Consider the following 24,409-nt stretch of genomic DNA (forward strand, 5'->3'; position numbering starts at 1 on the left):
GTCCGTGTGCCTATACTATAGGTAGAGGTCGGGGGTGCGGCTCTATGGGGCTAGGCTTACTGCTTTATCAGCGTGGGCGCACGGGCCACGTTAGACTTTTCCCCCGTACGCGGTGGAGCTATAAACCTATTTCCAGGTATTTTCGCACTTATAATATGCCTAAATTAGCGCCTACGCGATACAGGGCTACGGATAGGCGAATAGGGCGTAAAAAGAGCTATCGATTAATATAGGTTTCGAGTGATTTAGGGAGTTTACGCGTACAACGTAGGTCCCCCCACGTGAGTTATAAGAAGAATATCATGGATTCGATCGTTTTAGCGTAATAGCGGTACTAATAAGGGGTCTAACGGTATACCCCCTTGTATTCGTGCTTATTTCTATAATCGCCAAAAGAGGTTATTATTCTTCCTAGTTTTATATAGTAGGTGCTATTAGTATAGCCGCTTCGCTAGCGCTATAGCCTTATCGCGGCGCCTCTCCGCTTCCTAGTACTTATCCTAGTAGTTCCGGGACTTTCTAGATATATATCTACGGTAGAGGTGCCTTACTTCCTAGGTAAGGGCGGTTAACTCCGCGTTCTACTAAGGGGTAGGTAGGAGTCTAGGGGTACGCCCGCGGCGGCGCTATATAGTCTTATCGGCTATAAATCTAAAGTCCCCGATTAGGTTATCTAATACTAAGTCGATATCTCCTAGTATTATAAGGAGGCCGGTCTACTATAATTATATAGCTATAAGCTAAGGGACTTATAAGGGGTTAAAGTCCTTCTAGACTTAGCGGGGCCCGCCTAAATCCCGTGGTAGTATCGTCGTAGTGCTTAGCGTAGTATTTATCTCTATATAGATTTAGGCCGTCTATAAGTAGTAGTCTAACCCGATAATAGTGTTATTAGGGCCGCCGAAATTATAGCGGAGCCCCTATATCGCCTATATAAGGTTAATAGTACTAGTACGCTGGCACGGGCGGTACTACATAGGAGTCCCGGGGGGGTTACAAAGTCTAGGTTCTACTAAGTCGTAAGGGTAAGTAGGGTATCGGCCCGGGGGTAATAACACAGTAGCTATAACTATAAGGGGTAGTATAGGTTAAAGTCTCCTATAAGAATATAATAGCCCTACGGCAATACTATATCGAATATATCTTATAGGGGTATATTCTAGGGGATCCTAGCTAACTAGTAATTCTCTAAGTAGATTAACTAGATTATAAGGGCGTTATCTCTAGTCCTAAATATAACCGCGTAGGTATTATAGTAGGCTCGCCACGTCCACGTATATAGCGGGTATCTCTTATATATATACAGGAGGGCGCGGCCTCCTCCCTATATTAGCCGGTATACCCCCTAAAAAGGGCAGGTAAGGCTTTTTATAACGGGGTTAAGGCCGGGTTCCTGGATTACTATTATATCGTACTCGGCGTAGCACCAAAGCGGGAGGTCCCGTTACGCCTAACTCCTCCCTATATTCTATAAAAGGGTATAGATTCTTATTAGTTAGTAGGGGGCAGGGTTACGATAATATACCCGGTATAACTGGGGTTTAGTCCTAGCTGTATAGCTCCTATTACGGTACCTTACTAACCCCGCGGGGGATTATATGGGCGCTTATTAGGCCCGGTATCAGGGAGCCCTTCTATCCTCTAATCCTTTTCGGGGGGTATTCTAAGCCCCTATAAAGGGGCTAGTCTAAGTCCTAGGCGATAATACGCGGGGGGAAGATCTACGGCTACCGTGGGTATACCGTTTTAATCTAACGGGTAATATCGAAGTCTTTAGCTCGGTATTTATACGCTTCGCGAGTTTTCTTAGCCTTTTTCCTTAATAATTAGTATAAGTCGTTAAAAGTAATATAGTCTCCGATATAGGCGGTATAATAACGGGAGCGGCCGGGCGTTATAGCGTTATAGTATCCTAGCCCTTATAGGTACGCCGATTTAGGCTTAGCGTAGTAGCAGTATACCCTCTTTACCGTAGGGTAGCTATTAGCCCTATAGCTAAAGTATAGGTATTTATGGTACCTTAGGGGGCTAAGGTTAGGATTATATAGTGTATAGATAACTGCCTCCTTTACAGAGGAGGGTATTCCGGATAAGGTTTACTACCCCTTTCAGTAAAGCCGATTCGATAAGGAGGAGCGCTACCTTACCGGTACTATAACGGGGTACTTATTATTATGCTTAGAGGAATTTAGCCTTAGGGTTTATATCTTATAAGGATACTAGTAGGTCCTCCTCGGATAGGGCCTTAACGACCTCTTAGGGAATAGCCTTAGTAAGCGTAGGGTAGGTTTATACGGCTAGGGTAGCTCCTTTACTAAAGGCCTTCTTAACCTATTATTCCTTATAGGTAGTCTACTACTATACCTCTTCGGTAAAGGTAAGGTAAATATCTCTACTAGGTAGCTTCTATACCGTTACGGTATTATAGCGGGTAGTTATAGCGTTTATAGCTTAAATAATTTCCTTTAGAGTCCTGGCTCTAAGGGGCTAGTCTTCGGGGAGGGTTCCTTAGCGGGCTATTAATTCCTAGTAATACCTAGCGGGGATTACTTTAAGGGGGGCGGGGTCCCGGAACGGCGCCGCTACGGGTACTCAGGCTATAATATTAGCCTAGGTCTCTTTTATACTACTTATTCTTTTTTAGAGTTCCTCACGGATAATATAGCAGACGGATATATATAGGTATACTAGCGGTAGCGTGTCGGCGTTATTACGGGTACTGCGTATCGTGATTAATTCTTTTATTAGCTCTATAACCTATTTCATCGTATTTCTATTAGCTACTAAGGCCTAAATTTCGGCCTTAATATTAGCTACACTTAGTTCCGGGGGGCGTAGTAGTCCGCTTTTAGTCTTATATCGGTTCCGCGCTATATCCTGCTTTAGGAGGGGGGGAGCGCTTATATTACGAAAAGTGAATCCGTTACGAATTCTGTATAGTCGAGGTTGGGACGATATTATCCCACGACTCTTCGGGTGTTAAATAGGTAGTCGTAAAGAGTGAAAAGGTAGCGTTAAGTAAGAAACCAGGTGTGATCACGATAGGATTATAATAGGGTCAGAATATAGGTATAGCTAAAGAATCAGATTAATCGCTAGCCTCCCTCTTTAAAGGGGAGGCTCCCTCGCTCCTTAAGACTACGCCCTACTCCTTAAGGGCTGCTTATTTACTTCCTCGAGGGCTGCCTTATTTACTTCGAGGGACTATTCTGTTTACTATATAATAACTTACTTTATTTATGCCTTAAGGGGTCTTAGACTAGGTATACCTGGACCCCTATAGGTTTATATTAGGGACCCATTATACCCACTGCTATAGGCAACTAATATCCGGCTATACCATAACACCTATATTACGGTGCCGCTATAATAGTATCCCGGGAGGGAGGCGGTAATTATAATCTCTATCCTAGTAGTTTTATCGATTTTACTCTTATTACGCGCCCGTGGTTTATAGGCGTATCGAAATCGTTTTTCTAGTAGGCTACCCCGAAATTAGTTAGGAAGATATACTTCTATATCCGTAAGCTTATTAGCGAGGATCTTTTTTACCGTATAAAGTCGTATACGGTTATGATATAAGGTCGAGATTTCTACGCGTGAATAGTATAGACGTTATACACTTATATATAACGAGCGAAGTCTGCCGGGTTGTATATATATAGCTTTGTAGTGGCATTATAGCCCTACTAATATGTCACGTATGGGGTCTCGATATTAAAACGTGATGTCTCCCCTCCCTGATAAGTCCTATACCTAATTATACATACCTATCTACTCCGTACCTTGTGTTGCGGTGGTGGTCCGTGCACACGGCTAACTAATCAGGTTACCGTATCCGAGTAGCTAAACCTCTAGCTTTAGCCAAGGAACCTATAGTAGATAGCTTCCTTTTATATATACACTTAATACACGTTTAGTGGTACTCTTTATAGGTTATAAGCCCTTACTTCCGTGAGATTTAGTACTATTAATTAAGGATTATCTATAATAATTTGCATTTCCTGTTAGTCTTAGGATTTAACTATCCTGTTTACTTTAGGACCTCGGTCCTGTGTATACAAATCGTGCTAACAGTCAAATTTCTATAACGCGTATTATAATGGCCAGAGAAACTTAGGTAGACCCTTCTAGGGCACCACCCTAATCCGAAAACCTCGAGATAGTTTACAAGGAAGAAGATTACGGTAAAACAAACCTTTAAGATAAGATTAAGCCTAAGTAGGCTTAATAATTAAAAGGAAAAGAGAAGAAAATTATAAGCGAAGAAGATATAATAAACGGCCTGGATTAACTGGAAGATCTTATCTATGCCCTTGAGAAGATAATAAATCCCCGGTAATATTAGATAGTCTCTTAGGCAGTTGTTCGGCCCCCTCTTCGGAGCGCCCGAGAGGGATATTGGTCGTCGTATAACGTTCGCTAACCCCTTAATACTATAAGAAGAGTATTCTTAGCAGTAATAGTAATAGGTGGCTAACCCGTAGCACTTCGTTCATAGTCTGATAAATAGCTTTAAGATATAGCCCGTATAGATTAAGTTCCCTACTCTTAAGGACGATACAGACTATAAGGATTAGGAATATAAGGTGAAGGCCTAGCTGGTAAGCCACGATCTACTAATAGTGTTTAACTACCCCTAAGGTTACTTCTATAATATAGATATAAATTAATAGCGAGTGATAGTCTTTAGCACTCTACTAATCGTAATTAAGCCCGTTAAACTACGACTAGAAGGCTCTAAGTCGAATAAAGATAATATAGACCCTTACTAACTGTTTCAAGCAGTTAAAGAGATAGTCCCACGAGTCTTAGAAGAAATAACTAAGTCACTGGCTAAGGACTGGAACACTATAAAGGTAGAAGACTTTAAGTTAACCTCTTAGTATCTATAAAGGATATACGCTATTAAGAAATAGCTAGATAACTAAATCAGCTCGGCTAATAATAAAAAGTACGTCTATATAATTATTATAGCTATTAAAGGTAAATACCCTGCCTTCGTAGAATATTATCTTAGTAAGAAGACTGTTAGCTAGCGGAACCTAATTAACGATCTTTAACTTAAGGCCGGGGCTAAGGATTTTAAGATATTATCTATTAATACGTGTGAATGACTGGTTATAGGTCGTGGCACTAAGTGAGGTCGTAATAATAGATTATCTAGAACTAAGGAGGGAAGAAGGAAAAAGGAGGAAAGTCTATAGCACTAGGCTGGCTATAAGGTAGCGATAACTTAGCGATATAGGTCCGTTAACTAAGCGCGTAGTTAGGAAGATCCGGAGTATAGCCGGATCTTTATATCGGGGTTAACCCGTAATACTATCCCCCCCCTCTCCTTCCGGGGGTTATATAACCGCGCGTCCTTATCGTGGTTTGGCTCCCCCTTATATCGCGGTAATAAAGGAATAGTCGCGTCCCTTTATCTTACCTTACCCTTACCTCGATATTAAAGAAATCTTAGGTCGCCGGCTAACCTTTATTTACGTGCCTGAAAGGGTAATATGGGCCTCCCTCGCGTAGATTCTATCCGTTGATATATCGGCCACGTTTTCCTCGTAGGCTTCCTCTTCCTCTATTCCTCTCCCTACCTTTAATAATAATAATAATACTAGTAACCGTAGTTCCGTATATACTTATTCTTCCTTATAGCGACGACTCTCCTAACTCTACCGTCCTTAGCTAATATTTAGTGATACTCGGTTAGGTTAAGAGCTCTATATCTAAGGTAAGCCGTCTCTCGCTCGCGATCCTTTCGTAAAAAACCTTCCTCTAACTTATATCGTTTTATAGACAGCGCTACCCCCCGTCGATAATAAGGGTAATAATAATAGTAAGGGTACCGCTAATAATAATATAGGTATAATACTTTTACGCCTTAAGGCGATGTTAACTATCTAATAGTTCGCGTTAACGCCGTCGTCGCCGCCTAAGAAGAAAAAATCGGCGGGTAGTCGGCCTCCTAAGCACCCTCCTAGTAACGTTTATACTAAGCCGTGCCTCCTTTATACGCGCGATATCGCTAATAGGAAGTATAAGCGCCTGTATTACAGCTAGACTAGTCGGGGGAAGAAATACTATATATACTATACGAAGATATACTGGTATACTCCTCTCCTAGTATACCTTAAAGGCTACGCGTAGAGGTTATTTAAGACGGTTACCCTTATTAGCGACAATAATAAAAACGCCCCTATAAAACCTCCTCCCCCTCTAAGATTATAACCGTATTACTAACCCTTTTTCTAGGAGTAAGAACCGTATTTTAACATCTATACAGCGTTCTAGGATACCTTTATAGCTAAGGAAACGATAATAGCAATATCACCTATAGCTATATATCCTATAAAGGCTCCTAGTATAGTAATCGTATTAGCCCTTTCTCCCCTTAAGAGGTCTAAGAAGAGGTAGTGCCGTAGTTAGCCTCGCTACGTCTTTCTAAGGTCGTTAATACGGTAATTAAACTAGTCTTACTTCCTCCGGTAACGGAGGTTATTAATAAGGTAATTATACTAGTCTTTTCTCCTCCTTTAAAGGCCGTAGAAATAATAGTGTTAGGATTAGATATATCGCCTCCAGAGGAGGTTATTACTAGAGCGGAATAAGTAGCCTTATCTCCTTTTTATAAGGTTATAGGTAAGGTAATAGTTTCGGGCCCGGTCACTCCTAGTATTATAGCGGAAACGAATACTTATCCTATTACTTCTATTCCCTTATCGGGGTCGATATTATCGGATAAAGATTTTAGGCGCCTTAGTCTTATACAGCTAAGGGAGTATACTCGGCTATTTAGGGAGATACTGGTACTTAGTCGCGCTAATATTATACTTTCCGAACTCTAATAATACTCGGAGCGTAGGCGGGCTTTTACGCTTACGGGTATGACTATTATTAACGCGGTCGTAATCCCCGATAACGGTAATAATACAGATAACGATAAGGTTAAGAAGATAGATTCCGATTTATAGCGGGGCGATAATGGTAAGACTTTTATAGAAATCGATAATTCTAAGGATAGTAATTTTAAGGCTAGGAATATTAATCTAGGCTTATAATAAGCGTAGCTAAAGTGCGGGGCGTATCCGGTCTAAACTAAATCCGACTTTTACTCCTTTCTAATTATCGCGATATAATCGCTTATATATCGGCTTCTACATCGTGATAGTATAAAGGTATTTAATAGGCTATTATTTTATTATTACTAAGCTGAATTTCCTTTTAAACTTATTAAATACCCGCGTTTACGCTAATAGTTCTAGCGGTTCCTATATGGACTTATAGTATCCTACTTATTATACTAGTACCTTATATCTTAATCCCCTGCCTCGCCACTTTATCTTTATATAGAGGATTTCCTTAAGTTCTTATTGTTTACTATCGGTTACTTCTTCAAGAGGCGGTATTAAAGGGTTATCTACTATTTATCCCGGAAAGGGGTTATCGCCCGCGGGATATAATAAGTCTACGTAGAATTAGGTGTAGATTTATAATAGCACGGTAAGCTTAATTATATATCGGCTAATTACCTTTATAACTCGGTATTTATAATAAAGGTATTTGAGCTTATATAATAGTCGTGGAGTTAAATAGTTAGCCAATAATAGCTAGACTAAGTTGTTAACCTTAAAATACTTAGCTAGTATACGATATTAGTTAGTAAACTCTTTATTCCTAAGCTATATTAACACGATTATAGCCTAGGCGAACAGGGTCGTTTCTTATAAGCGGTAAAGTAGATTATAGGCCGTTAATACTTTAGGTTTTATAGGGGGCTCGTCGGTTATCTAGATCTGGTCAACGTAGTAGCTACATTTTAAAAAGAAGCGACTAAACTCTATTATAGAGCTCTCGCGGTTATTTAGGGCTAGTTATATTACGGGTAGTAGGCGATCCTAGTTATCCTAAGCGTAGTAGATAAAACCTCGTAAAGAAGCTTATACTTATTAGTTTATACACTATATTACTTTATCGATCTAGGGGTAGTATACTATACTAAGCTTATACGATATCCGTACGAGCTTATAAAAATGCTTTTAGAACCTACTTATCCAGTTTAAACCTTAGTTACTAATAATTAACCTAGGTATCCCGTAGAACCGGAAATAATAGTATAGGAACCGTTCCGTATAAGCTTCGGCTTTTATTATCTTTATTACCTTTAATATTATAGCCTTAGTTAGATAGTCTATAATAACCTAGAGGTAATACGCCTTCTTCTCACCGGCTAGTAATAGGTCCGTTATAAAGTCTATCGATAAGTCGCTCCGTCTTTATTCTAGTACCTGGAGGGGGCGTAAAAGGCCTTATTTCGCGGTTCTTTATATATACCCCTTTCCGTAGATATCGTAGTTCCGGACAAATCGTCGGATATTCTTATTTATCCTCGGCTAGAAAAAGCGACGCGCTATTAAGGCGATAGTGTTTTTATATCCGGGGTATCCTCTAATTACTAAGTTATAAATTAACTAGATAAGTCCTCTTTATAACGTTAACCCTTTAATAGACTAGGGTATCTAAACTTAGTGGCAGAAGAGTAGTAACCCGGTCGTAAAGACTAAATACTCGGCTATTTATAGCCTTAGTTCTAATAATAGTAGGAATTACCGTTTTACTTTAATAACCGCGGATAAGGCTCCTTAATACTATTTATCGGTCGTAAGCGTCTTATCCTATAATCGTTATAGCTCTTAGTCCGCCTCGAAGATTATTTATCCGCTATTAATATAGCGAATACTAAGTAGAATCACGGTATCGGGAATTAATTAGATATAATAAGATTACTCCTATTCGTCCGTTATATCTTAGGGCTTATCTTACTATTAACGTAAAAGGGCGTCCGCTATTATATTATCCTTCCTTTTCCGGGACTCGAGTGTAAAGTTAAATTATAGAAGCTTATTAGCCTATTAGCTTTATTACCTAGTAAGCGTTCGCTGTATTATAAAGTATTTAAGGGCTTTATAGTCGGAGTGGACTAGAAACTACTTATAGACAATAAGCTTAGCCCGTTATATCACTAGATAACTTATAATTGCTAATATGTCCTGATCATAGATTAAATAGTTATATTCTGCTTTATGAAGTTCACGAGAATAGTATACGATTATATAGCGATTTCCATCCATGTTTCATTATATTAGGTTACCCCTAAGGGCGAACCCTTAGGACCCTATTAAAAAGCGTAGTCTTTCTTAGTATATACTATTAACGGAGTAAAGATCCCCGAAAAGTCCTTAATAAAGATCCGGTAATAATTCGTAAACCCTAGCAAGCTTTATATACCCTTAACTATTATAGGCGTTTGCTACTCGCGGATAGCTTATACCATCTCTAGGTTATAAAATACGCCCTTCCCCGCGGTAACTATAAGTCCTAAGTACTTTACTATCTTTACATTAAACTTATACTTTAACGGATTTAGGTTTAGGCCGATATCTGTGAGCGCGCGGAGTATTTATTTTACCTTCGCCTTATAGTTAGCCCGGCTCCAGCTAAAGTAAACCAGGATATCGTTACTATAAGTAGTATTAAAATCGTCTAGGAAGCGCTATAATATTTTGTTAATATATCGTTAGAAAGTTATAGGGGCTTTACTTAAGCTTAATAGGTAGATAAGCTATTCGAAGAGCCTAAACCGAGTTCGGAACACGGTCTTATATTTATATCCTAGGGCTATCCTAATCTTATAAAAGGTGGCGATTATATTAAGCTTCGTAAACTATTTCGCTTAGCTTAGGTTCTATAATATCTCGGCAATTAAAGGCAGTAAGTAATAGTCTTACTTAGTAATCGCGTTTAATACTTAATAGTTATAATAAAAGTAAAGTCCTCTGCCTAGCTTCCTTATAAAAAGGATAGGAGCTACGGCTTCTAAACTACTAGCATGGATAAATCCCTTATCTATTAGGTGGGTAAGTATTTTCCGTAATACTAGGAGTTCTTCTCTTAATATATTATAGAGCGGCCCTTAAAAGAGCAATAGTTATTTACCATCGCTTCCGGGTATAAGGCTTACCTTGTGGTTAACTCTTGGTTAGTATAATGGTAATTAATTAGCCTTATCGGGCGTAAATAAGTCGCCGAATTCTTATAATAGCTTTTTAGGTACAAAGTCCTTCGGGGCCGCTAATTACTTCTTATATAACACTTTTTCGATATCCTTTAAGCTTACTCCCTGGACTAAGACTTCTTCGGCCTTTTATCGTAATTATCGGATAATACCCGCGAATATAGATCTAGTAACTAAATAAGCGTTACGGATAGCTTATACTTCAGTAAGTTTCTTTTCGTAATAAAGTCGTATATTTAATCCGGCTGCTCTATAATAAAGCCGTTTATCCTTAGTATAGTATAGTATATTATTTTAGTCTATCTAGGGTTTCCCGAGAATTACGTTTTAATTAAGCCCGGGTATTATATATACGAATATCCTTTACGGGTAGCCGCTAATCTTAAGCTTATAGTTAGCGATCCCCGCGCTATTAATAGTCTTAGTAGTTTTCGAGAAGCTATTTAGTAGTCGATTTATCTTATCGATTAACGGTAATTAGAGTCTTTAGGTAAATATTTATTTATAGCAGTATAATAGTCGTAACTAGTATTAATAAGGATAAGGATTATCGCACGTCAAATAGCACTTAGATAATTAACTTAGTAGAGCAGAAATCTCGTGTGTGTGTATTATATTAAGTTATATCTATATAAGTCTCTTATACCCTTAATTTAGGTGGTAAAGACTCTGTTATAGGTACTATATTATTTGGATCCTATCCGGTCTTTTCCGGTATCCGCCCCTATTATATCCTAATACCCGAGGTCCGAAGCCCTTAGTCAGGGAGTGGATCCCCACTGGATCCCCTATAGACCACATCGTGGTCCTGCCCACACGACAAGATACGGTATTTATTTATTCTAGCTATTATAAATACCGGGTTATTAATAGTATATACTTTAAACGCCTTTTACTCCTACTATATCGCGGCTATTAGCTTTAACGACCGTTTTCGTGTTAGAGTTATTCTTTTTCCGAGTTATCCTTATTAATCGACTTATCCCCGCTCTTATCGCGATCCTTTACGCGAGTCTCTTTAACCTTCCGGACTATATCTTAGTTTTCCTTTAGCTTTTTATAGCTCCGAGCGATATACCCCTTTTGATTATAGTTATAGCACGTCCGAGTCTCTTACTTTACCTTCCTATCGCTAATACAGCTTACTCTGCCTATCTTTATATTGCTATTAGTATTCTTTTTCGTGGTTATATAGTCTTAAGCTTATTTATTATAGTTTTATTCGAACTAATAATCTTTAAGTTTCCCAGCGATTTTTTATACGCTATTAACCTATATAGTATAGTAGTGAATAGGGATACGGGCAGAGATAAGCTAATCCCTGAGTCATAAGGTCATTGCTCTTTTAAGAAATAAGATCTATATACTAGCTTCCTATTTAGTACTGCCTATAAGGGTAATCTATCTTTTAAAATACGGTAGGAAGGCGGTAAACGACTTATTAGACTATTAACGAATTATACGTAACGCTTAGATAGCTTATAATTATTCTATAGGATTAAGGTAAGTATAATTAAGAGACGCTATAAAGTTATTAGGGTTTATAAACTTACCTAGTCTATCGCTTTTATAAAAGGCCGATACGACTTATTATACTTTAGGCCCTAAGTAATTATAGATTATATACTAAGCTTATATATCATTCTAGAATAGGTCGCTATTAATTATAAGCTTTTACTATATCGTGTAGGCTTACGCGCTATAGTATACTCGCTTCCCTAAGAACTTTATCGGACTATCGATAATCTTATAGGGTACCACCATTAAGGTCGAGGCGGCTATTATTATTATCGGCTATAACGCTAACGATAAAACCGGTAATAGGGTAGATTCTACTAGTATAAGGATTATCGGGGTTTACGAGGGAGCTGGAATACTTAAGTCAGGCGGTATTAGGTTTTACGGAGTGGGCGATCCTAGGAGCCGGGCTATAAGCTATTCGACTAATAGGCGTTATCGCTTATTAGCTTTTTCTCTCGCGCGTTATCGGTCTATAAACTAGCGTATTTCCGACTAATATTCTTATATCGGAATAAGCCTTATATTAATATCGGTATATTATTTATAGAGAGGGCCTAGCCTTACATTTAGGGCTTAGTTATTTTCTTTGAACCGTTAGTTCGTCTACTCCGCGACTTATTAAATTCTAGTAGGTCGCTAGGAGGTAATATTAGGATCCTAATCTATTACTAGCGTAGCGCGTGGGTATCGCTAAGTTCTAGATATATAAACGACTAGTTATAGATTATAGCACTAAGTAAGGTCGTGATAATAGTTTATCTAGATCTAAAGAGAGAAGAAGGAAAAAGGAGAAAAGTCTATAGTGCTAGGCTAGCTATAATATAGCGATAACTTAGCGATATATGTCCGTTAACTAAGCGCGCAGTCAGGAAGATCCGGAGTATAGCCGGATTCTTATATTAGGGTTAACCCGTAATTAGTACAGTAGTTAAGTTGTAACCTGCTTAATTAGCTAACTAGTTAAATAATAATAATAATAGTAACGGGAAAGAATACCCTAAATATAAGATCTGTAGAGATATACACTGTAAGAGGAAGTGCTTTATAGCATACCCCGAAATCGCTCTAAAAGAAAACGTATATCTTTAAGAAGATAAATAACAAATAGTAAAAGACAGGTAAAAGAGTCTAACCTAAGAGGAATAATAATAATAAGGCTTCCACCTCCACTAATAAGCCTGAAGATACCGGTCGCGTTAAGGTTAAGTTTAGATGTTCTGTCTTTAACTAATAGTTATTTTATAGTGCCTTTCTGGTGGGCTTAATATAAACGACCGTAGTTCTTATAGACGAAGTCGTCTAGTATCCGGGATACTAGGTTAGCACCTTTAACGATCTTAAGTGGTTTAAGGAATACACTCCAAGGAATAACCTACCCTTTATAAAGGTTATAGATAGTAATAGCTCGCGCCCTATCGGCGTTAGCTCCGTTTTCTTTAAAACTAAGGATCTTGTAAATAATATCCACAAATAGACTATTAATAAGGTATAGTACTATCCGAATGCCCTAGTAAATCTGCTATTATTAGAATACCTTCGTAGTTAAGGATTTGGTTATAGTGATAAACAGTAAACACTTTTCTATAGAAGAACCGATTAGTGACTTACTGTTATCGACTGGAAGAAGGACGTTACCGTGGTTTAAATAGCCGAAGAAAGAAACTACGATACGGAAGCAACCCTCGCCTATGTCTAAAAAATATAAAAACACCTTAAAGCTGACTTTATAACGTGGCATAAGAGGCTTAGCAATATCGGTAAGTATAAATTCGTTAAGGCCTATAAAGCTATAAGCATCTAATTCGATAATGCCTAAATGGAAGGGTTCTATTACGAGGCTTATTATCTCGCTAAATCTAAGGAATAACTATTAAGAATTCAGCCTAAGGTACTCTTAATACCCGGAGACTTTAATATAGATCTTATTAAAGTTAAGCCTATTGCCTACTGAGGATATAAGTACGTTACTTACTGGATTAAATAGCACTCGGGTTACCACTATCTTAGGTTGTTAAGAGATAAATTGGGTAAGACGGTGGCCGACGAAACCAAGGCTTTTAAGGCTATATAGGAACGTTAAACTAGGCTTTAAATTAGAGGATTCCTTAGCGATATCGGGGGAGAATTCGATAATAAGGAGCTATGTATTAAACTAAAGAAAGATAGTATCGTACTTCTCTTTATAGTAGCCTATACCCTAGCTTAAAACGGTAGGGGAGAGAGGGCTAGCGGAGTTCTTATACAAATGACCCGCACCCTCGTTATTGATAGTAAATTACTAGAACAGATTTAGATATATACCCTTAAGACCTCGGCGGAGATATTAAATCTCCTGCCCTTAGATAGGGGAGTCCTTCTAGGGCTAAGCCCTTATAAAAAGTTTACTAGAGTCCTTAACTGTTTAAAAGATTAATAAAAGCCCTATATCTAATATCTGCGGACCTATAGCTGTATAGTCTATATCTATAAAATAGGCTATCTTAAGTCTCCTAAGGCTAATAAGGTAACGGTAAGAGCGTGGAAGGGTAAGCTCGTAGGATACGACTCTATTTATAGATATATCTATATTATTTAGGTGCCGGAACTAGATCGAGTGCTAAGGGTTCGAGACGTTAAGTTTGCGGAGAATAGTTAAGAAAGTCTATCTTAAGGGTCTGAACCAGAATACGAACCTATACTGGTTAACGCAGATACTTATTCAGTAAGGTGATTATTGATATCGTTAAGGCTCTTTAATAGCCCTAGTAAGCAATATAATATAGTCTCTCTGCGGAGGAGCCTCTTAACAGAGCAACCCTAGAACCTATAGTTAACGAAGTTATATAGCTAATATCCCCGGATTCTCTTAATCAGAGAGAAGAGTTAGTTACCTATTTTATAGTAGAAGAAGTCTCCTAGATAATCGAGAGCTATATATAAACGCCTGAAACCTATAAAGAGGCTATCCGTCGCGAAGACTTTAATATAACCTATAAGCCAGCTATAGAATAATAGCTTAAGGCTCTAAACGAATGCTAAGTATAGGAGCTTATCGATAGACCACAGGGCGTTAAAGTCCTTCTAGATAAGTGGGTATTTAAGGAAAAATACGACGAATAGGGTAACCTTATTAGGCATAGGGCTCGCTAGGTAGTTTACAGAAATTAATAAGATAGCGACTAGGCGGCATAGGATCTATACACAGTAGTCGTTTAGATGGCCCTACTTAGAACCTTCCTTGTAGTGGTTATAATAGAAGACCTTGAGTGCGAGAGCTTTGACTTTAACACGGCCTTTCTGGCGGTAGAGGCACTACCCGACGTATAGGTATTCGTTTGTTAACTAATAGGTTTACCTAGATCCCCGGGAAAGGTCTGTCTCTTAAGGAAGGCCCTGTACGGCCTTAAGAAAGCCCTATTATAGTGGTTTTGTTATATCGCCAGGTATATAGAAAGCCTCGGCTTCGAACCTCTTAATAGCGATAGATATATTCTAATTAATAAAATCACTGAGGTTATTATCCTTATCTACGTTAACGACGTCTACGTAGTAGCCCTAATTAAGAAAGCTATTATAAGTGTCCGCGAGGCTCTATCAGAAGTATACGCTCTTAAGGACCTAGGAGAGGTAAAGCAGTTCTTAGGCTTTAAAATCATAAGGGACAGGGCAGTAAAGATAGTCACAATTGATTAATAGTAATATACTAAGAAGATCCTTGGCAGATTTGGTATACCTGACTATATTCCTATGGTAACGCCTCTTCTGGATAGCTTTAAAGCTAACGTTATAGTAGATACTTCCTGCGACGACGCCACTAAGACGAAGTATCTATAATAGACTAGCAGCCTTAACTATCGTACCTATAGAACACGCTCCGATATCACCTTCGTAGTTTCCAAGCTATACAAAGTAAGTTCAGGGCTGATAAAAGTATATTAAGCGGCGTTAAAGCACCTATAGCGGTATATTAAAGGCATAGTAGGATATAGTATTATCTACGGAGGTAGGAGAATTAAAGGCGTACTATCACGAGGATTATACATGGCGGTAGATACCGCCTACGCAGATATAATTAGTAGAACTTTAATAGGCGGCTATATAGTATTTCTTGCGGGAGGACTAGTTATATAGAAATCCAAGAAGTAGCCGTTCGTTGCTCTAAGTACTATAGAGGCCGAGTTTATTAATCTTATGCCTATAGCCCTTAATCTTTAATAGATAGTAAACCTCGTCGCGGTAATAACCTCTCCGATTAAGAGACCTTTACTATTAATAACTTTTGATATTAATATTATTACTAATAATATCCTTAATATCTTTCGAGTATATCCTTCGTACTCGAATAAAGGATATCTTCCCCGTAAGCCTAGACCGTTCTCTTTCGAGTCAGTTTATCTATTACGAGTCAGATAAAGGATACAATAGATTACGATACTATTATGATATCCATCCCTTTATAAAGAACAAAGGATATCAACCCGTTCCCTCGGTTCGGTTCTTCCTTTCTTTATTCTTTATTCTTCATCCTTAATCCTTTATCTTAATCTCTTTTTCAATCCAAAGAAGACACAATACGCGCGCGGAGATCCTACCTTATAATCCTATTTTTACCTTCTTATTTTTTCCACTGCTTTTCGTGACTTTCGTCCCTTCCGTTTATCCGATATCGTTAGATATCTTTAATAATAACTAATTGTATAGAAGCTCTAAGCTAGGTTCTAAATGCCCTTAATTCTATAAGGACACGCTATATCGATACTAGGAATAAATAAATTATCTATTAGACCGAGAGAGGTTAGTTTAACCTCTAACACGTTAGTACTAAGGAGATAGCCGTAGATAGCCTTACGAAAGCCCTTTAACGATAGAAGCATCGCGACTTTATTAGATAACTGGGTATAGTAGACACTTATCGGTATAACGAACCCCCGTAAGGGCGGTTAGAGGAGACTGCTCCGATACCTCCTTCTATAGATAATACTTGCTATAACATCGTCGATAAAAAAGGCCTTATACGCTTATAAACTATATAATTTCTATAGCATAGTTTGGCTTTACTAGCCCTCGCCGATAGAAGAGGCCTTATATGCCTATAAAATGCTATTATAACGGTTAAGAACTGGCTTAGCCAGGAGACTAAATATAGCGGAGGAACGGATTAGCCCTGACTAGTCGATCCCTAATAAGGAGCCAAAAGACCGATAGATTACCATAAAACACTAAGGCGTGGCCGTAAGCACTAGTATAATACCGTTAGTAACAACCAGGCACGGTTTATAGAGGCGATAGAGTATTAAGAGGAGCCGTTAACTTAACGAAGAGACGATCTCTAAAGACGCAGAGACGTCGGATATATAGGTAACTAATTAATTAGTATCTATGACCTAATAATTACCATAAGAACGACTATCACGATAAAGACCACGGCAATAGCCTTAATAGCAAGGCCTTTAGAGATAGAGGTAGATCCGACTCTCCCCTAATTAACTATAGCCCTCTAGCCCTATCTTTAGCCTCCAAAACTGACTGGATTAGGTCGCAGATCGCGGGAAGCGATAGGCTACTCTAAAAAGGTGGTATAACGCGCGACTACTAACTTAAAGGGCTGATATAGATATACGAGATCGCGAGGGTTTTTAGACCTTATCTCGTTATAGCACTACTAAGCACCCTGTCGAATTAGATTAATAACGCGAGGGGATTATTATTTAGGTAGTTCGTTTATGATTTCGATATAGTATAGACTCGGAGGAACGATTAGCACTATAGTTAATTAGAAGGAATCGGAAAGTATTAGTATTTATTCTTATATACGATTTACTACTAAAAAGAGAAAAATAGTACGAGTTAGTTTATGGCCTTTAAAGTGCCTAGCTGATAATACTCATAAAAGGATTTTAACGTTGTTTTCGAGCTTTTTGCGTTTTTCCGCGTTTTTCGAGCTTTTCGGCCGTTTAAGCCGTTTAAGTTATTTTTTGGAGCTTTGCCTACGGGGGAGTATTACGGTGGTAGTCCGTGCACACGGCCAACTAATCAGGTTGCCGTATCCGAGTAGCCAAACCTCCAGCTTTAGCCGAGGAACCTATAGTAGATAGCTTCCTTTTATACACACACTCAATACACGTTTAGTGTCACTCTCTACACCTTGTACGGTAATTATTACCCACATGAAAATCAGAGGAGATATCACGTGCCATGCCGCCACACCGCTCTGTGGCGCAGGGCGTCTGACACGAGACCATGCGCTACCTTACACTAGATGGAATTGGACTAGCGTTGAAAACCCCACCTCCCACTTTCCATTTTTGCGCGAGAGGTTCAATGACTGCTTTCTCACCCCGCCTTAATATCTTCTCCAGTGCAAAGAACCGCAACAGATTCACCCTTCTCTTGCCCATCCCCATTTTCACCTGATTCTTCGCACAGGCGAAAACCATACAAGATGATTATTTACAAGGTATGCATTGTTCCGTATGGACTCAAAAATCAGGTTGCCGAATGTCTAGCATGGACGTATGCTGAACCCCGCATCTCCGCACAGGATGTCATTACCGGAGACGAGATGATCTCGGACTCCTACGACCTTAAGAATGTCGATGGCATCGTCTTTGAGGCCGATTGCGCCATGATTGAGGAGGGTGGTTTCAATGTCGGTTCGTACCCCCCGTTGTTTTCCACCCTGCTCGACCAACGTTTTCAGACCTGTTGCGGGCCTGAGATTGCACTGCGACCTGGTCACTGACTGCCTATCGTTATGTCCACAGATATCGGTGCGAATGCCTCTGCCGAAGAGGCTGAAGACGCCCTCGACGACACAGTCACCAAGGTCAACAACATCGTCAACTCCTTCCGTCTGCAGAGCACCCAGTTTGACAAGAAGAGCTACCTTACATATCTTAAGGGTTAGTGTTGCGAAACATTTACAGCCGTCACCGTGCTGGATCCTGACAAAACCCCGCAGGCTACCTGAAGTCCGTCAAGGCTCACCTTCAGGAGAAGGGCGCGTCAGAGGAGGAAATCAAGAAGTTCGAAGTCGGCGCGCAGAAGTACACCAAGGAGGTTATCCTCCCCAACTTCAAGGATTTCGAGTTCTACACGGGCGAGTCGATGAACCCCGACGGAATGTAAAGATGCCCAGCCCTCATCGCGTTTCCAACTCCACGCCGGTTGCTAACGAAATTCCCAGGATCGTTCTGTTGAACTACCGGGAGGACGGTATCACCCCATATGTCATCGTCTGGCAGCATGGGCTTAAGGAAATGAAGGTGTAAAACACGCGCTGGAGAAGCAAAGCTATGCTCACGGTCCGGCTATCTGTGGGCATCTCTGGACTAACTACGAGCGTCGTCACGTGGGCTACCCATGGTACCGGTTGTCGGTCCACATAAGCTCGTATCTTAGTATGGCCAGAATAGAGAAATGAGGAAAATGGATAAAGAACGCATGAATACAATAGTTCCCGCTCTGAAAGAGTTGCAGCCTTTAGGTTGTTTTCCTCTCAGTGATGCCAGGCCAAGACAGGTCAAGTAGTAGTTGAAAACCCAGCAAGGGTTAGCAGAGATTCCCAGACAGTGGGGTTAACATGGCATTCCCGGTGACAGCAGCTATAAGCTATCGAGGCCTAGTGGCCAGGGGAACCGGGGGTGGCTGATCATTGTCGTTATCGTCAGCACTGGACGGATCTCCCGATCGCCTAGGAACCAACCCCACCATATGCGTCCGCTTGGGAGGTGGGGGCGGCGGCTTCTTCTTTCCAAAGATCCCCATCCGATCCGGCGGCCCTGGGCCTGCAGTAGTAGGGCTAGCGGCCAAGACTGGAGCGTGCTTGGATTGCCGGACTGCTTGCTGCTGCATGTGTCTATTTTCAGACTCGCTGGCAGATGATGGGGAAGCCTCTGTACATCCTGTTATTCCGGATCTCTTGCTGAGTTCGTTTGCATTCCTGACACCAGTCGCCATCTTGTCTCCATGCCGTAGTCTAAGGTTGTTGGCTGTGGATGCTGCAGACAGCGCATCCGACATGCGCACGGAGGATGGGTCTTTATGCAAATGCGAAGCCGTTCGGATGGCGGCCTGCTTTTGTTCCAACGTTGTGCCTTCAGCTGGTGGCGCATTTGCACGTCCGCTGTAGGAACTTGTCGACGGAAAATTCCTCGCAGCGGAACTGCCCAACTTCGAAAAGCGGCTCTGGAGTTCATTTTCGCGCGAAGTCGGAGGGCTCGCGGGGACAGAGCTCGAAAGACGACCGATCGCAGTTTGTGTTTCTGTAGTGGGCGTCGAAGTCCCGATGCCTAGACCAGGTACCGAAATACCCGCTGCCCCGAGTCTATTCGCTGCCTGTTGGTTCAAAGAGCTGCCGCTGGTTATCTTGTTTGAGTTCTCGGTGGAGGTCGGATTTTGGGGGAGGGAGGGTGAACCCGATGGAGTGCGTGGCGGCAATCGTGGGGGGAGTCGTGGCGGAAGATGCGAAGGCAGACTTGGACGAGGGGACGTGGAAGGAGCCGGAGGGGCCCTTCCATCAGCCCCGTCCTTCCTTCCTGGTGGAGGAGGCAGGTGCGCAGCCGATAGGCCGGTGGTATCGGCCCGGAAGGGCGGTGGAGGAGTAGATGCCTGAGCAGTTTCAGCACCCCGGTGCTCCAGGACGACGGCATGGTGAAGTGAGGCGTTCTGTGATGGTGACGGTATACTAGAAGCTGTGTTGTATCTCGAGGGCGGCGTCGGAGTACCTGCCGGAGACGATGCCGTAGTGCCGCGTGAAATGCTAGACACTGGAAGTGGTTGGTCTGTGAGACGTCGAGGTGGAGGAGCGAAAGAAGCGGGGTCTCTTAGGGAAGAAAGAGGTCTAGCGGCATGATTCGTTTTTTCTTGTTCCGTGTCCGACTTCCTTCCGACGAGGCCGGCCTGTAACATTGCAATCAGATCAGACAACTGTCCAGGCCAGTGCCTGAGGAATCAAGTGGGAGCGAACCATCTGGCCCTTGAGCGTTGTGCCAGGCTTCTCAGGGTGCCATCCCTTCTTCATAATTCTACCGAAGTCGGACATTGGTAAGCGGATAGCTCAGATACTCTGAATGTCGTGTAATTGAGCTAATAATATTGAAGGGAAGAGTGGTTAAAGGAAGCACCCATCGTGCTACTAAGTTGAGATTATTGTAGTTGTCATGTCGCACGTCAAAATAGCACTTATATAGTAAACCTGATGGAGCAGAAATCTCGTGTGTGTGTATTATATTAAGTTATATCTATATAAGTCTCGTATACCCTTAATTTAGGTGGTAAAGACTCTGTTATGGGTACTATATTATTTGGGTCCTATCCGGTCTTTCCCGGTATCCACTCTTATTATATCCTGATACCTAAGGTCCCCGAGGTCTAAGCCCTTAGTTAGGTATAGATCCCCTAAGGACTATATCGTGGTCTATATACCTATACGATATACCCCCTTAGTGAAGGTAGGTCCTACTAGTTTAACTAACTAATTAAAGGCTTTGGTTTAAACTAAAAGCTCTTACCTTTTCTATTATAAAAAAATAGTTAAGGGAAAACGCCCTTATAGAAAGAATCTAAATCCGCCCTATTTAACTGTCTAATTTAATTCTATTAGAGTCGGTTCCTTATTCCTGATTAGCTTAACCGGATCTATATTTATCGAATTAGCCGCCCCCTCAGGGGCCTTTATCGTTATCGCTACGGCTTTACCGCGCTCTATCTTTATATATAATTACTTCGACTACTTAATATAATCCTTTTAATCTGTTAAATTAAGCTATTATTATAGTCGTTTAATCCCCGCCTCCGGTAAGACCTTTATTAGTCCGTCTACGATTATATGCTTCGGGTTAACGTATATATTCTTGAAAAGGCCTTACTATACTAACTAGCGCGCCTACTAGTTATAAGTATTAATATAGCATAGCCTTATTCGTAGGTATTATGTATTTTTATTAATAAGGTTAATAGTTTACTAATTATCGTAATATTACTATAGTTATTATTAATCTAACTAAAGCTTTAAATCCCTTACTATCCGATTAACGAATAATATCTCCTTAGAGGTCTTTACAAGAGCGAGTAGTTCTGACTTTATTAATAATATCGTAACCGTTGGTTGCTTACCCGCCTTTTAGTTAATTATACCGCCGAAAAGCTTTATCGTGTATCCTTATAAACTCTTACAGTCTCGATTATCCCCGAAAGACGCGTTACTTACGGTTAAGAAGAGTCTATCACCACCGAATTCCAGGTACTGGTATCTTATATAGTATAAGAATAATAGCACTTATTAAGCCCGTTTAAGGTGGTTAGAGGAGGGGTTAATATTATATTTGAAAAGCTTCGAATAAGTAGATACGATATCGGGTCTTACTATAATAGCGGTATATAGGATTAAGCCGATTATACTCTAATACTAGCAGACTTCAAGGATTAACGCGCAGGCTCCGGTCCTTTCGCGTAGTATTAGTGACTCTATAGATAATAATAGGATCTTTAGTAGTTTACGGTAAAGGATATCTGCATAGTATTTAAACCCGATCTTCTCTATATAGGAGGCTTATAAAAACCATAATCTACGGGTACCTCTATCCCTTAGGGCCTTAATCCCTAGGAACTAATAAATCTTATTGCCTCTAAATAGCCCATAGCTCCTCTTAAGGGCAGCCTTAATATCGTCGGCGTTAGTCTTATAATCTCTATAGTAAATAAGTCCGATATCGTTAACGTAGAAGAATAGAATTAAACCGTCGTCTATTATAATATAGGGGTTATTAGAGACGGCTATAAATCCTATCTTTCGTAGTATACCGCTAAGTTCCTCTTACTATAATAATAGAGATACTCGTAAACTAAAAAGGGCTTTCTATAATAGCAGGACCTTACCTAGGACCTTAGAGCCTTATAGTATCTTTATATATACTTCCTCTTTAAGGCTCGCGTTAATAAACGCGTTAAAACTATCGTACTACCTTATCTCTGGATTAAATGGGGCGATAATAGCTATTAGTATACGGCAGGATCGCGAGGCTAATATAGTGGCGTAGTTATCTGTAGTTTTTAACCGTTTTCATTAATCCCCTTATATTATAAGACGTGCTTTATACTTCGATAGACCGCTTAGCCCTTACAGAGTTTACTTATAATATAGCGTGGTACTCTGCTATACGACGAATACCCGCGGACGTATTAATAGCTTATAATCCGAGAGGCCCTAATAAAGTATAATTACTTAGGGCGGGGGGAGGCTTATTTAGCTAAGGCTAAGACACGCGCGGAATAACTCGTAGTAAGCCGCCGCTCCCTTATAGACCTAATTAAAAAAGCCTAAAGAATATACGAATAATACTATAATAATAGGAGGACTTAGAGGTAATTTACGGTTAATAACTACGTCGTACTCTCCACGAAGAATATCCAATAGTATAGGCCTTGGAAGAAACTTAGCGATAAGTTTATCGGACCGTATAAAATTACTAAGGTTATAGACACGTATAGACTAGTATATTAACTCGCCCTCCCCGAGACTACAAGGATCTATAACCTCTTCCCTATCTCCTTACTAGAATTATAAAGGACCCGTAATAAAAAGCTGCCCGAGTTATAGGATATTAATATAGAACCAGACTTTAACGAATATAAGCTCGAAGTAATCTTGAACTATCGCTACTAAGGGAGACGGCGCTAATACCTTATTAAATAGGCCGGCTACGATAATAAGGAGAATATATAGGAGCCTAAATATAACGTAATGGATAAGCTTATTAACACTTACTTTAAGTAGAAGCTCGATATAGCGGGAGCACTATAAGACTATAACGTGACTAAAGCACTATAAAACATCGTACCACGATTAACTAGTTAAGTCTCCTCTCTTTATTCTTCTGTATTCTACTCCCCTTAAATAGTTAAGCGTTTCTTTTCTTTTATCCCTTTTTTCCTCCTTTTTATCTCCTCCCCTTAAGCGGTTACACTATAATAAGTTATAAGTCATAACGGGACTATTAAGGGGGCATAATTAAAGTGGTGAGCGGGCGTACCCTATAAGTTATATTAAAAAGTAAAAAACTCCTAATCCTCCGTATATACCTTTAACCACCTATTAAGGTTATAGATCCTTAGTATAACCCCTACCTAATCCTCCGTATATACCTTTAACTGCTTACTACGAATATAGGTCCTTAGCGTAACCCCTACCTATTCCTCTATATATACTAGAGATAGCTATTATAGTTATAGATTATCGGCGTAACCCTCTAACTCCGAATCTAAGAGTATAGGTGCCCTAGGGCCCTACTTATTTTCCTTTATATATACCTCGCTCTGCCCTATAATAATAGCGCTTTTACTTATATAGGTATTCTCCCTTTCCACGTTTTACCCGTTAATAAATAGCGTATTATCTAAGAGAATCATAAGAGGCTTAGCCTTCTACTATTTCTTTTTCTTCTTCGGTAAGGGTATTAAAGGCGTTATCTTTTTCTTAGGCGTAGCCTTTTTCTTAGCCGGCGCTTTCTTTTTCGGCGTAGAAGTAAGCGTCCCGGGTTCGGACTTAGCGATATCGTACAGATCGGGCGGGCCTTAGAAAGTATTACCCTTGTCGGCGAATAGGTTAGAGGGCGTGAAGGCGGGTAAAGGGATATCTAGCTATAAAATAGAAGGAGGAAAAGAAAGGGAAGGTAGTGTATTAAGAGAGGGGACTACTAAAGGGTTAGACGCTATACTAGTAATAACCCTCTTAAAGGCGATAGCGAGGTATTTCTATACGGCTATTTATTAATCCTATTAATTGATATACTAGTAAAGCGATAACGCTATATCCTAACGGGACTTAAGGATTTTATCCGT

The 24,409-nt window shown here is 40.2% G+C and overlaps 2 protein-coding genes across 2 annotated transcripts; one reads left to right on the forward strand and one right to left on the reverse strand.

Moving 5' to 3' along the window:
• The first annotated feature begins 17,978 nt into the window (after nt 1-17,978).
• SODALDRAFT_333472 (translationally controlled tumor-associated) lies at nt 17,979-19,083 on the forward strand. Its single transcript, XM_028611981.1, has 5 exons — nt 17,979-18,026; nt 18,111-18,222; nt 18,334-18,471; nt 18,531-18,693; nt 18,756-19,083. The coding sequence occupies exons 1-5, from the start codon at nt 18,012-18,014 to the stop codon at nt 18,838-18,840; spliced, it is 513 nt and encodes a 170-aa protein (XP_028466647.1). The 5' UTR covers nt 17,979-18,011; the 3' UTR covers nt 18,841-19,083.
• Nucleotides 19,084-19,180: 97 nt separating this feature from the next.
• SODALDRAFT_277976 (hypothetical protein) lies at nt 19,181-20,612 on the reverse strand (the record flags this gene model as incomplete). Its single annotated transcript, XM_028608091.1, has 4 exons — nt 19,181-19,407; nt 19,471-20,255; nt 20,307-20,470; nt 20,538-20,612. The coding sequence occupies 4 exons, from the start codon at nt 20,610-20,612 to the stop codon at nt 19,181-19,183; spliced, it is 1,251 nt and encodes a 416-aa protein (XP_028466648.1).
• Between the last annotated feature and the right edge of the window lie 3,797 nt (nt 20,613-24,409).

Source organism: Sodiomyces alkalinus (assembly GCF_003711515.1).
Source record: "Sodiomyces alkalinus F11 unplaced genomic scaffold SODALscaffold_5, whole genome shotgun sequence".
NCBI classification, from domain to species: Eukaryota; Fungi; Ascomycota; class Sordariomycetes; order Glomerellales; family Plectosphaerellaceae; genus Sodiomyces; species Sodiomyces alkalinus.